The following is a 13,465-nucleotide window of genomic DNA, read 5'->3' on the forward strand; positions in this document are numbered from 1 at the left end:
CGGAGCATTGCCCTGTGCCTATTCTCCTCACATATTTACAAGAACTGCTGGAGAAGGGACTTTCTGTCGCTACCTTGAAGGTTTATGTTGCTGCAATCTCTGCCCGGCATGTCTACGTTGATGGCCGGTCAGTGGGTTCACACCTCTTAGTGTGTCGTTTTTGGAAAGGTGCTCTACTATTTGCGGCCTCCAAGGCTTGCACGCGTACCTTCATGGGACCTTCCTCTAGTCCTGGAAGGTTTAAGCTTATCCCCTTTCGAACCAGTTGAAAGTGCTGATCTTAAATGGTTGTCAGTGAAGACTGCCTTTCTACTTGCACTGTCTTCGGCTAAGCGGGTGGGAGAGCTCCATGCCCTCTCAGTTGCTGGGGACTGTTTGCGATGGAATTCTGACAGATCTGGGGTTACGCTGTGGCCTAATCCGTCCTTTTTACCCAAGAGAATTTCAACTTTTCATGTTAACCAGCCAGTTTCCTTGGCTGTGTATGTCCCGCATTCTGATCCAGGATTATCTGTTTCAGGTTCCCTGTGTCCTGTCCGAATGTTGAAGCAGTACATTAGTGCGACTGCCGGGATCCGGAAAACGGATGCCCTGTTTGTGTGTTACGGTGATCACAAAAGAGGCTGTGCTGTCTCAAAGCAGTGACTCTCGCATTGGGTCGTGGATGCCATTTTACAAGTATACAGGTCCAGAGGTCTTCAGCCTCCTAAGGTTACGTGCCATTCCACCAGAGGGGTGTCCACCTCCTGGGCTGCACTGAGAGGTGTCCCTTTGAGTGATATTTGTGCTGCTGCTACGTGGGCTTCGTCCTGTACCTTTGCCCGCTATTACAGACTGAATGTGGCCGCTCCTCCTGCGGTGACTTCGGCGGTGTTGTCTGCCTCCACTCCCCACTGCTGATGCGAGGTGAGTGTGACTCTTCGTGACCTTCTTGGTATTAAGTCATCCAGGTGCTAAAGCACCGCCCTCTGGCGGTCAGGAGGAATGAAATAGAATGAGAGTTACGAATGTAACTACGGTTCTATGAATTTCGGATGACCGCCAGAGTTGCTTGTCACTCAGAGTCTGGTATATAAAGACAACCAGCGACGTCACCCAGGTCACATTCAATGGTGTGACTTTGTTGGTATATATTCTCGACCTCTGTGCTGCGCACATGTAGTTATCCAGGTGCTAAAGCACCGCCCTCTGGCGGTCATCCGAAATTCATAGAACCGTAGTTACATTCGTAACTCTCGTTTCAGGCTCCTCTCCTGTGGAACCAGCTCCCAATTCAGATCAGGGAGACAGACACCCTCTCTGCTTTTAAGATTAGGCTTAAAACTTTCCTTTTTGCTAAAGCTTATAGTTAGGGCTGGATCAGGTGACCCTGAACCATCCCTTAGTTATGCTGCTATAGACTTAGACTGCTGGGGGGTTCCCATGATGCACTGAGTGTTTCTTTCTCTTTTTGCTCTGTATGCACCACTCTGCATTTAATCATTAGTGATATCTCTGCTCCCCTCCACAGCATGTCTTTTTCCTGGTTCTCTCCCTCAGCCCCAACCAGTCCCAGCAGAAGACTGCCCCTCCCTGAGCCTGGTTCTGCTGGAGGTTTCTTCCTGTTAAAAGGGAGCTTTTCCTTCCCACTGTCGCCAAGTGCTTGCTCACAGGGGGTCGTTTTGACCGTTGGGGTTTTTACGTAATTATTGTATGGCCTTGCCTTACAATATAAAGCGCCTTGGGGCAACTGTTTGTTGTGATTTGGCGCTATATAAATAAAATTGATTGATTGATTGATTTCAAAAGATATGGCAACAGGAACAGTTAATCTGTGGTAATATAGGGAGGCACTTATTGCCTTAATCCAAATACAAAAAAAAAAACTTCACAAAAAGACACAAAACATAAATAATGCATGGCCTGTGGTCTTATAGTTTTTCAAAGGAGGACCAGCTGCTAAGTCCCTGTTTCTAGCTCTTTTGGAGATCAGTTACAGCAAAAGATAATAATAATAAAGAAACACAGGACACACCATGCCTACCTTAGTTGAATAAAGCCAAACATAACATGAAGTTGCATTTTACTAATTTACTGAGCAGTTGTTTCCCTTAAAGCAGTGAGTGGTATTTTTAAATTACTAAAACAGCAACAAACTGTGCCAAGCAAGAGAACTGTCCTCAATGAACAAAAGTGCATAAAGACATCATTACCTTCACAATTCATATACTGTACCTGAGTTTTGGAAAAAGAATAAAAAAAACGGGTCGAAATATATATATATTTTTTAACCTACTTGCCCTTCTGCTAGTAACAAAAAAATTACTTGCACCAAAAAAGTTACTTGCACAACCAAGCCCCTTTCACACCGGGGCTGCTCCCAGTTGTCGTGTGTCGTCATGACGACGCCTCGTGGAAGCAACTCAGTGCTGAGACAAGCAGCTCAGCGCCACAAGAGCACGAGGGGTGCAAAGGACGAAGCAAATCGGACGCAAACAAAAATTAAACATGTTTAATTTCTGCTCGAGCCAGAAATTAAGTGGTTTCAGAGTAAAGCGACGTTACTCGACGTAGCTGGGAGCCACATCCTCACAGGTAGCGGAAAAAGTGGGTCTTAGGTAATGCATATTTCAATTGTAGTTGTTCAAACAAGCAAAAATGATTATTAATATAAAGGTCTTTTATAGATGTTAACCCTTTTCGACTCCATTCTCTAAAGACCACATCTGTAAATGATGGGGGAAAGGCATGATTATGCCAGATTGGGGCATGTACTGAAGTATTTGGAAGTCCACAAAATTTGCGGATCTGTAGCCAAAGTCTCTGAATTAAACAGTGTAAAATGTTCCCCTTTCCGTGAAGACAAAGGCCTGGGGGATGAGAAAAGAAGTGCCTGAAGAGAGGATTTCTGTGCCAGACTGTTCAATTGTCAGCCACGAGGGCATATTTGCCGAACTGTCCTGACTCTGCGATAATTGCCAATATACCATCACCCTGACATTGGCAGCCCAGTAATAGTGCAAGAAGCAAGGCAAGTTCAGACCACCTTGTTCTTTTGGTTTCTGCAGATGTTGTTTAGAGATTCTGTGCGACTTATAACCCCAAATAAAAGGTAAGATAGTCAAATCGATCTGTTTAAAATAGGACATCGGAATATGAATTGGAATATTCTGGAACAGGTAAAGAAATCTTGGTAGTGACACCATCTTAATTGTATTCACCCGGCCTATCATTGATAAGGGTAATGTTCTCCATTTCTCTGTTTTTCTTTAACGCATCCAATCTCTCAATAAAATTATATTTAAAAAGTGATTTTGGATTTTTTGTGATTTTAATACCCAAGTATTTAACTACATTTGAAGATGTGTTAAATTGAGTGGAGGACACAAACTCAGGATCTAAATCTCCATTAAGGGATACTAGGTCACTCTTCTGCCAATTGATAGTGTACCCAGACACAGTGCTAAAGCTATTTATTATTTCAAGTACACGTGGAACAGACTGTTCAGGGTCCGACACAAAAATTGCAATTTCATCAGCGTAAAGCGATATTTTATGATCTACTCCAGCAATTGTTATGGGTTTAATTATTGCGTCTTCTCTTATATTAATTGCTAATGGCTCTATGGGCAACGCAAAGTAACGGGGATAGGGGACACCCCTGGCGTGACCCCCTTCCAAGGCAGAAAGATTGTGACTTATCCTGATTAGTAACAATTGAAGCAGTCGGGCACAGATAAACTAAACACACCCAAGATACAAAAGAATCACCCGAAACAAACCTTTCTAAAACTTTAAATAGGTATCTCCACTCCACTTGATCAAAAGCTTTCTCCGCATCCAAAAATTGTATACCCTTTTTTGAAGCTGAAGAAAATTTATACTGCATAATATTCAATACTCTTCTGTTATTAAAGAAAGAATATCTGTTAGGGATGAATCCCATCTGATCTATATGAACAATAGATTCAATGCACTTGCTCAACCTGTTTGCTAATATTTTTGTAAAAATCTTAAAATCCAGATTGAGCATGGAGATAGGACGGTATTTTTTTTTTTTTAAATAAAAATCCACACAGATCAGCAGTACACGAGTCTTCCTCTGTTTGATATCTGAAGGGCAGTGATTTTTAAAAAAAAAGTCAGATGAAGTCTGGAAATTTTAAAAGTCAAAGGGGTATTGCCTAAAATAATAACTGACTGCATTTTGACAAAATTGACCAGTCCAAATCTCCATTTTCAGAGTTCTGGTGGCTGATCCTACAGTCGCATGCGAACCACCGAATGTTAGTAAAGCAGCAGTGCAGTGAAAAACCTGAGGGAGGGAAAGGCTTCAAGCATCTGTGGTATAGGAGATGATCATCTCTGGATGGGTGTAGACTGTGCATGTGAATCACATCTCTGACGACAGTTCGATATGCACCTCGATACGCTACCAGTGATACGATGCATATAGTGATACGTGATGATACAGACGATACGATTCATCCCTGTTCCTGATGCGATGCGATTTGATATGTATTTGATGGAGATTCAATTCCTCACAATGCGATACGATGCGATTTGGTGTGGTATGATTAAGGATGTGTTGTGAAAGTGTAGGAACACGGACCCACAACAGGGGGCGCAAATGAACGGACAATGGAGGAATCAAATAACACTGTTTTTACTGTTGTGAAAACAGGCACAACAACACAGCCGATTACAATATTGAGACTGAGTCCAATAACAACGGTGTCGTGTGGGCAGGCTCGACGATAGGAGACGTCTGTCCAAGTCGAACCGGAACCAACCCGATTTCCACTGCCACCGAACCCCGGGAATACTGGAGCCGCCAAGTCCCGAATCCCCAGGTGGCCACTGCCTCCGCTCGTCGGATCCGGTACTGCTGGCAAGGAACAAAAACAGTCAGGTGTGGATGCGGCTGCACCCAGTAACACGGAGGGTGGAGAGTCCACCTCCACCTCTCGTTAACAACGATACAGGAGTGTAGGAAGGTGAGTACTTATCCAAAAGTTGTTCAGTAGTCAGCTGTCCTACAAATGCTCCACAAGAAATACAACAATGGTTAGTTATATGTATGGGCAGAGATTGTTACCTCTTTGGTCAGGCGATATCTCGGCAAATGAGGTGGAGATGCCGTCCTGCTGATATACCTCCTTATTGATTGGGATCAGCTGTCTCCAGTGATGGATGACAGCTGTCGTCCTGGCTGCTCCCGTAAGGCGGCAGCGCCCTCCGGTGCCTGGAGCCCGCACTCCAGGCAGGGCGCCCTCTAGTGGTGGTGGGCCAGCAGTACCTCCTCTTCAGCGGCCCACACAACAGGACCCCCCCCTCAACGGGCGCCTCCTGGCGCACGACCGGGTTTGTCAGGGTGGCGACGGTAGAAGTCGGCCAGGAGGGCCGGGTCCAGGATGAAGCCCTTCTTCACCCAGGAGCGTTCTTCGGGGCCGTACCCCTCCCAGTCCACCAGATACTGAAAACCCCGGCCCATTCGTCGGACGTCGAGGAGCCGGGGCACGGTCCAAGCCGGCTCTCCGTCGATGATCCGGGCAGGAGGTGGTGCCGGACCCGGAGTGCAGAGGGGTGAGGTGTGATGGGGTTTAATCCTGGAGACGTGGAATACTGGATGAATCCGCAGTGAGGCCGGAAGCTGGAGCCTCACTGCGGCGGGATTGATGACCTTGAGTATCTTGTAAGGGCCGATGTATCGTTCTTGCAGTTTTGGGGAGTCCACTTGAAGGGGAATGTCGTTGGTGGACAACCACACTTCCTGCCCAGGACGATACGTGGGAGCCGGGGCCCGCCGCCGGTCTGCATGGTTCTTCGCCCTCGTCCGGGCCTTTAACAAAGCAGAACGGGCGGCACGCCACATCCGACGGCACTTCCGTAGGTGGGCCTGGACCGAGGGCACACCGACCTCCCCCTCAACCACCGGAAACAACGGGGGTTGATACCCCAAGCACACCTCGAAAGGGGAGAGGCCGGTGGCTGACGACACTTGACTGTTGTGGTCGTACTCGATCCAGGCCAGGTGGGTACTCCAGGCCGTCGGGTGCGCGGCTGTCACACAGCGTAGGGTCTGCTCCATCTCCTGGTTGGCCCGTTCTGCTTGTCCGTTGGTCTGGGGGTGATACCCGGACGAGAGACTGACCGTGGCCCCCAGTTCCCGGCAAAAGCTCCTCCAAACGTGCGAGGAGAACTGGGGACCGCGATCGGAGACGATGTCTGATGGTATCCCATGCAGACGGACGACGTGGTGGACTAGGAGGTCCGCTGTCTCCTGGCCCGTTCGTAGCTTCGGGAGGGCCACGAAGTGGGCCGCCTTGGAGAATCGGTCCACTATCGTGAGAATGACGGTGTTTCCCTGGGACGGCGGGAGACCTGTGACAAAATCCAGGCCGATGTGAGACCAGGGGCGATGAGGCACGGGCAGCGGCTGTAGCAATCCCGATGTCTTGCGGTGGTCGGCCTTGCCCCTGGCGCAGGTGGTACAGGCCTGGATGTAACCCCGGATGTCGGCCTCCAGGGACGCCCACCAGAAGCGCTGCCGGACGACTGCCACGGTTCTTCGCACCCCAGGATGACAGGAGAGCTTAGAACCGTGACAGAAGTCCAGAACTGCAGCCCTGGCTTCTGGTGGAACATAGTTTGTTCTTCGGTCCGGTTCCGGGGTCCGGGTCTCGTGTCAGGGCCTCCCGGACGGTCTTCTCCACGTCCCAGGTGAGGGTGGCCACGATAGCGGACTCCGGGATGATGGGATCCGGGGGATCCGACGACTCCGTTTTGACCTCATCTTCATGTACCCGGGACAAAGCATCCGATCTTTGGTTTTTGGTCCCGGGACGGTAGGTGATCCGGAAGTCAAAACGGCCGAAGAACAGTGACCAGCGGGCTTGCCTGGGATTCAGCCGCTTGGCGGTCCTGATATACTCCAGGTTCCGGTGGTCAGTGAAAACCGTGAATGGCACAGACGTTCCCTCCAACAGATGTCTCCACTCCTCAAGAGCCTCTTTCACCGCAAGGAGCTCTCGATTGCCGACGTCATAGTTCCGTTCGGCTGGGGTCAACCTGCGGGAAAAATAGGCACACGGGTGAAGGACCTTATCGGTCTTCCCGCTCTGGGACAGCACGGCTCCTATCCCTGAGTCCGAGGCGTCCACTTCAACCACTAACTGGCGACTAGGATCGGGCTGCACCAGAACAGGTGCAGACGAGAAGCGCCGTTTCAACTCCTTGAATGCGGCATCGCACCGATCCGACCAGGTGAAGGGGACTTTTGGTGAGGTCAGGGCTGTCAGGGGTCTAACTACCTGACTGTAGCCCTTAATGAACCTCCTGTAGAAATTAGCAAAGCCTAGGAACTGTTGCAACTTCCTACGGCTTGTGGGTTGGGGCCAGTCTCTCACCGCCGCAACCTTGGCCGGATCAGGAGCGACGGAGTTGGAGGAGATAATGAACCCCAAGAAGGCCAAAGACGTGCGGTGGAACTCACACTTCTCGCCCTTCACAAACAGCCGGTTCTCCAACAACCGCTGCAGGACCTGACGTACATGCCGGACATGAGTCTCAGGATCCGGAGAAAAGATGAGTATATCGTCTAGATATACGAAGACGAACCGGTGCAGGAAATCCCGCAAGACATCATTAACTAATGCTTGGAACGTCGCGGGGGCGTTTGTGAGGACGAACGTCATGACCAGGTACTCAAAGTGACCTAAGGGGGTGTTAAATGCCGTTTTCCACTCGTCTCCCTTCCGGATCCGAACCAGATGATACGCATTCCTAAGATTGAGCTTGGTGAAGATTTGGGCTCCATGCAGGGGTGTGAACACCGAATCCAACAGGGGCAACGGGTATCGGTTGCGAACCGTGATTTCGTTCAGCCCCCTATAATCAATGCATGGACGAAGTCCGCCGTCTTTTTTGCCCACAAAAAAGAAACCTGCGCCCATCGGGGAGGTGGAATTCCGGATCAACCCGGCAGCTAATGAGTCCCGGATGTAGGTCTCCATTGATTCGCGCTCAGGCCGTGAGAGGTTGTACAGCCTACTGGACGGGAACTCACTGCCCGGAACCAAATCAATGGCACAATCATACGGACGGTGGGGGGGAAGTGTGAGAGCCAGATCCTTGCTGAACACGTCGACAAGGTCGTGGTACTCCACCGGCACCGTCCCCAGATTGGGCGGGACTCTGACCTCCTCCTTAGCTTGGGAGCCGGGAGGAACCGAGGAACCTAGACACACTCGATGGCAGGTCTCGCTCCACTGAACCACTACCCCGGACGGCCAATCGATCCGGGGATTGTGCTTCAACATCCAGGGAAATCCTAAAACCACACGGGAGGTGGCCTGAGTCACAAAAAACTCGATCACCTCCCGGTGATTTCCTGACACCACCAGAGTTACAGGTGGTGTCTTATGCGTGATCGGAGGGAGTAGGGAGCCATCTAGTGCCCGAACCTGTACAGGCGAGGTAAGCGCCACCAGAGGGAGCCCTATCTCCCTGGCCCATCTGCTGTCCAACAGATTCCCCTCAGAGCCCGTGTCCACCAGTGCTGGGGCCTTCAGGGTTGAGTCCTCATAAGGGATCGTAACTGGGAGTCGTGTGGCAATGTGGGTGTGTCCCACGTGAATGTCTCGGCCCACCCCTAGCCCAGTTTCTAGGGGGCGGGCGTTGGAGTTTAACCGCTCGGGGCAGTCTCTCATATGGTGCTCGATTGCACCACAAACAACACAAGCTCTGTGGGCCCGTCTCCTCTGTGCATCTGGTGCCCTAAATGTTGCCCTACTCGTGTCCATAGCTTCGTCAGCAGGGGGAGCTGTGGCCCCACGGAGCGCAGGGGCCGTGGAGCGTGGGGAAGGCAGAGCGCGGTCGGAACCGGAAGGGAGAGGGACGGCGCGTGCCCGGCCACGCCCTTCGTCTCGTTCCCGACGACGTTCTTCTAACCGGTTGTCTAACCGTATGACAAGATTGATGAGCTCATCTAAATCCCGCGGTTCGTCCTTAGCCACCAGGTGCTCCTTAAGAACCAAAGACAGTCCGTTTACAAAGGCGGCGCGGAGGGCAGTGCTATTCCAGCCGGACCTCGCAGCCGCAATGCGGAAGTCGACTGCATAGGCAGCTGCGCTCCGACGCCCCTGTCTCATTGACAGTAGCACGGTTGAAGCGGTTTCTCCTCTATTAGGGTGATCGAACACGGTTCTGAGCTCCCTTACAAACCCATCATATGTCAGAAGGAGCCGTGAATTCTGCTCCCAGAGCGCTGTAGCCCAAGCGCGTGCCTCACCGCGAAGCAGGTTTATTACATAAGCTACTTTGCTAGCATCAGTCGCGTACATGACGGGACGCTGTGCGAAGACGAGCGAGCACTGCATAAGAAAATCTGCGCACGTCTCCACACAGCCTCCGTACGGTTCTGGGGGGCTTATGTAAGCTTCAGGGGAAGGTGGGTGGGGTCGTTGAACGACCAGTGGAACATCGCTGTTACGCACAGGGTCGACGGGAGGGAGAGCCGCAGCGGCGCCCGGGGGGCGCGCTTCCACTTGTGCGGCGAGAGCCTCCACCCTGCGGTTCAGGAGGACGTTCTGCTCGGTCATTAAATCCATCCGAGTCGTGAAAGCGGTGAGGATCCGCTGCAACTCACCGATCACCCCTCCCGAGGACGCCTGCGCGTCCTGTTCTTCCATTGGCCGTTCAACAGCCGGTTGACGCCCCTCGGGATCCGTGACGCTGGCCGAGATATCCTGTTGTGAAAGTGTAGGAACACGGACCCACAACAGGGGGTGCAAATGAACGGACAATGGAGGAATCAAATAACACTGTTTTTACTGTTGTGAAAACAGGCACAACAACACAGCCGATTACAATATTGAGACTGAGTCCAATAACAACGGTGTCGTGTGGGCAGGCTCGACGATAGGAGACGTCTGTCCAAGTCGAACCGGAACCAACCCGATTTCCTCTGCCACCGAACCCCGGGAATACTGGAGCCGCCAAGTCCCGAATCCCCAGGTGGCCACTGCCTCCGCTCGTCGGATCCGGTACTGCTGGCAAGGAACAAAAACAGTCAGGTGTGGATGCGGCTGCACCCAGTAACACGGAGGGTGGAGAGTCCACCTCCACCTCTCGTTAACAACGATACAGGAGTGTAGGAAGGTGAGTACTTATCCAAAAGTTGTTCAGTAGTCAGCTGTCCTACAAATGCTCCACAAGAAATACAACAATGGTTAGTTATATGTATGGGCAGAGATTGTTACCTCTTTGGTCAGGCGATATCTCGGCAAATGAGGTGGAGATGCCGTCCTGCTGATATACCTCCGTATTGATTGGGATCAGCTGTCTCCAGTGATGGATGACAGCTGTCGTCCTGGCTGCTCCCGTAAGGCGGCAGCGCCCTCCGGTGCCTGGAGCCCGCACTCCAGGCAGGGCGCCCTCTAGTGGTGGTGGGCCAGCAGTACCTCCTCTTCAGCGGCCCACACAACAGGATGGTATTGATAAGATTCTATCTATTGATCCGATTCTTTATCAATTCCCTTATCAATACCTCTTGTGAATTTTCTGTACTAAAAGTAGGCTTTACAGGTTTTCTATGTCAGCAACATTTTATTGAGTTTAAAGTAAATAAATATGAAATTAGTCACTGGATCCTTGGTTTCTGGACATAAATAAAAATCAGTAAAGTCTGTACATGGTCGCTGGATCCTTGATGTACATGATGGATCTTGATCTCTGGACGGAGTTGAAATAAACAAAATCTAGTTTTTGTCAAAACATTTTCTTTCAGATATTAATGGCACAAATGGAACTCCATAACACCATGATGCAGGACGTTTTTTTGGGGGAAAAAACAGTTTTGCTCTGTTGTAGGTTGTATTATAACATTTGGAAAGAGGTGTCATTTGATTTTAAAATGTTGATTTGCTCTGAAGTTACTAATTCTGACCAAAATCTCTGCGGCTCTTTGGAGCTGTGCACTTAGTCCCACAAAACGGAGGATATTATTATTGTTATTATTATTATTATTTCTTTTACCTGAGTTTAAGCACTGGCTGGTGCTCACGGTATTGGACGTGCTGCTTCTGAAAACCAGCGAAGCAGAGAACCAGTGAACAGCGGGTCGAAGTGCTGCTTCGTTGATTCAAGCTACAAGCAGACCCGCTGCAGTCAGCATTCAACGCAGAAAAATAATTCTTTTCTCAATCAACACCCTCAAAAGCAACAGCCGCGCCGTTGTCCTGAACCATCCGTGGTGCATTCAATGTGTCTCGGAAAAAATTGGTGCAAACAGGCAGCGAGTGATGCAACACAATTCAACCTGTCAATTGAATTGAAGTACTCGCATCGCACACGTTTGTATCTAGATACCAATTTGTATCGATTAATCTCCACATGCCTAGTGTAGACACTGTTCTCCTTGCAAACAGTCTTGTTTAAATCTCGGAGAGAAATATTGTCTGTGGAGTGGAATCGAAAGGGCACTTGCTTGGAATTCTAACAACTACAGGGATATTACAGTGCTCTTTGTGCTGGGAATGGTGTTTGGAAGGATTATTCTCAACAGGATTCAGTGCCTGCTTCTTTGATTGTTCCCACTGCAGTTAGTCTTCATAGCCATTTAATAACCTTGACTTCACAGATGATTTTATGATCTTGGTAGAATCAATGGCTGCCTTCATTGCAGCACTTGAGAAGCTGAATGAGGAGTCAGAGTCTCTGGTTTTACGATTGTCCTGGATCAAGACCAAGAACCACACTTAAGTGACTTCCAGGTCATCAAAAGTGTAACTGTGGTTAAAGTGTTGACAGGGGCTCACTTCTTGTTGGCAGTGACATTGTCTTTGGGTCCTCTGTCTTGACACACTGAAAAAGAACTTATGGATTCTTGAGGTCATGGAACAGAGGTGTTTGGTGATGCCAATACCTTTTTGAAGTTGAACAAATGTCAAAGTTGGGTCCTGGTACTTCCTGTGTTTTTTTTTTTTTTTTGTGTGTGTGTGTGTGTGTGTGTGTTTTTTGTTGTTTTTTTTTTAGAGAGACTGACTGAGGTGATGTCTTTGGGATTAGATCTCTTTGGAGGATTCTGGGTTATCACTGGAATGACTGAGTGAAATGTATATTTACTTGGGGAGATTCATGAGGTGTACTGTTTGCATTGTGAATAAATGTCACTTACGCCATGTGGCACATTTGGATGAGGCACCAGCACATGCTGCAATGTGACTTGTCAACAAAAGGAATTTTGAGACCGAGTGGTCAAACCAAGTCTTGAAAAAATAAATGGCTAACAGTTTGGGACTGAAGATCAATTATTTGGCTTCTGAACAATCTATAATTCCTGTATGCTTTCAGATGATACAGCAGAATTCAATCAAGTGAATGCAGCACTTATTTCCATCTTCAAAGTAGATGCAAAGGGTAAGTGTTAAATTCTTCTGTTGCTTCACGTTTTATCAGTTTGTTCAGAATGTCAAGACAGGCCTTTTTTCCCCTTCAGATTTTGTTAAGAGACTTTGTTCTTATACTCGTTTTGTCGATAGATACAAAATGAGATGTACATAAAGGAAGGTTCTTCCTTAAGCTTTTGTTATCCTGCGCTATTAATCTGTTAAATATACTACCATTCTGCTTTGAAGTTAATAGGGCACAGCCTATTCAGTTCATGTACAGTGTGGCCAAACAGTTTCTTTTGCATTGTCAACATAGTTACATCACACTGATTATCACTGATGGACCGCATTAACAAGCTGTTTCAGTTTTGACATCTCTCTATATTTAAGATTGTATCCTGTGTTTTACAGTTTTAGCGTAGCTTAGTGGACTGCAAAGATTTTCAAACTGCTCTCACTGACTCAAACATAAAATTTGCTTTGTGAGTGTGCAATTGTCTTGCTTTTTTCTGTTCTTCCTAAGGAACTCTTGGAGGACTATTCTCTCAGATCCTGCAGGGGGAAGACATTGTGCGGGAAAGGGCAATCAAATTTCTTTCAGGCAAACTGAAAACTCTTCCAGAGGATATTCTGACTAAGGAGGTGGAGGAGTACATCTTTGCTGAGTCAAAGAAGGTTGGCTTATTGTGTAGATATAATTATGTTAGAATGGTTTTCCTTCTCTTTTTTTCAGGATGCAGGTAACAAGAGTCACTGAAGTCAGACTGCATTACATATAGAGAACAGAAGACTGAAATCAGAACTTAAGTTAAGAGTTGAGTCATTTTCTAGCCACCTGGACCTACTCTAAAGAAGAAGAGGAGGGGGGCCTTTATTGTCATTGTACATATAGTGCAGTGAAAAAGTTCGAGCACCCTTTTGCTTTATTGTTGAAAATTATTAGGACGTCAAAAATCAAAACAAAAATCCAGGCTTTTTATATAAAAATTTCTAAAATGATGCCCTTTAAACACGTGAAAAAGAATCACGACATCATGAATTAAAAGAAATAATCTAAAAGCCAAAATGATAGTGTGAATAAGTAAGTGCACCCT

General features: G+C 48.3%; 1 protein-coding gene across 3 annotated transcripts in view; it reads left to right on the plus strand.

Annotated features, from left to right (window-relative positions):
• Positions 1-13,465, plus strand: part of api5 (apoptosis inhibitor 5) — a 77,005-nt gene that overhangs the window by 12,585 nt on the left and 50,955 nt on the right. For all 3 annotated transcript variants that reach the window (XM_034175804.1, XM_034175803.1, XM_034175802.1), the window contains exons 4-5: positions 12,334-12,399; positions 12,895-13,046. In XM_034175804.1, coding sequence (XP_034031695.1) covers positions 12,334-12,399; positions 12,895-13,046 — 218 coding nt within the window. The remainder of the gene's footprint in view (positions 1-12,333; positions 12,400-12,894; positions 13,047-13,465) is intronic.

The sequence above is a fragment of the Thalassophryne amazonica genome, chromosome 8 (genome assembly GCF_902500255.1).
Source record: "Thalassophryne amazonica chromosome 8, fThaAma1.1, whole genome shotgun sequence".
NCBI classification, from domain to species: domain Eukaryota; kingdom Metazoa; phylum Chordata; class Actinopteri; order Batrachoidiformes; family Batrachoididae; genus Thalassophryne; species Thalassophryne amazonica.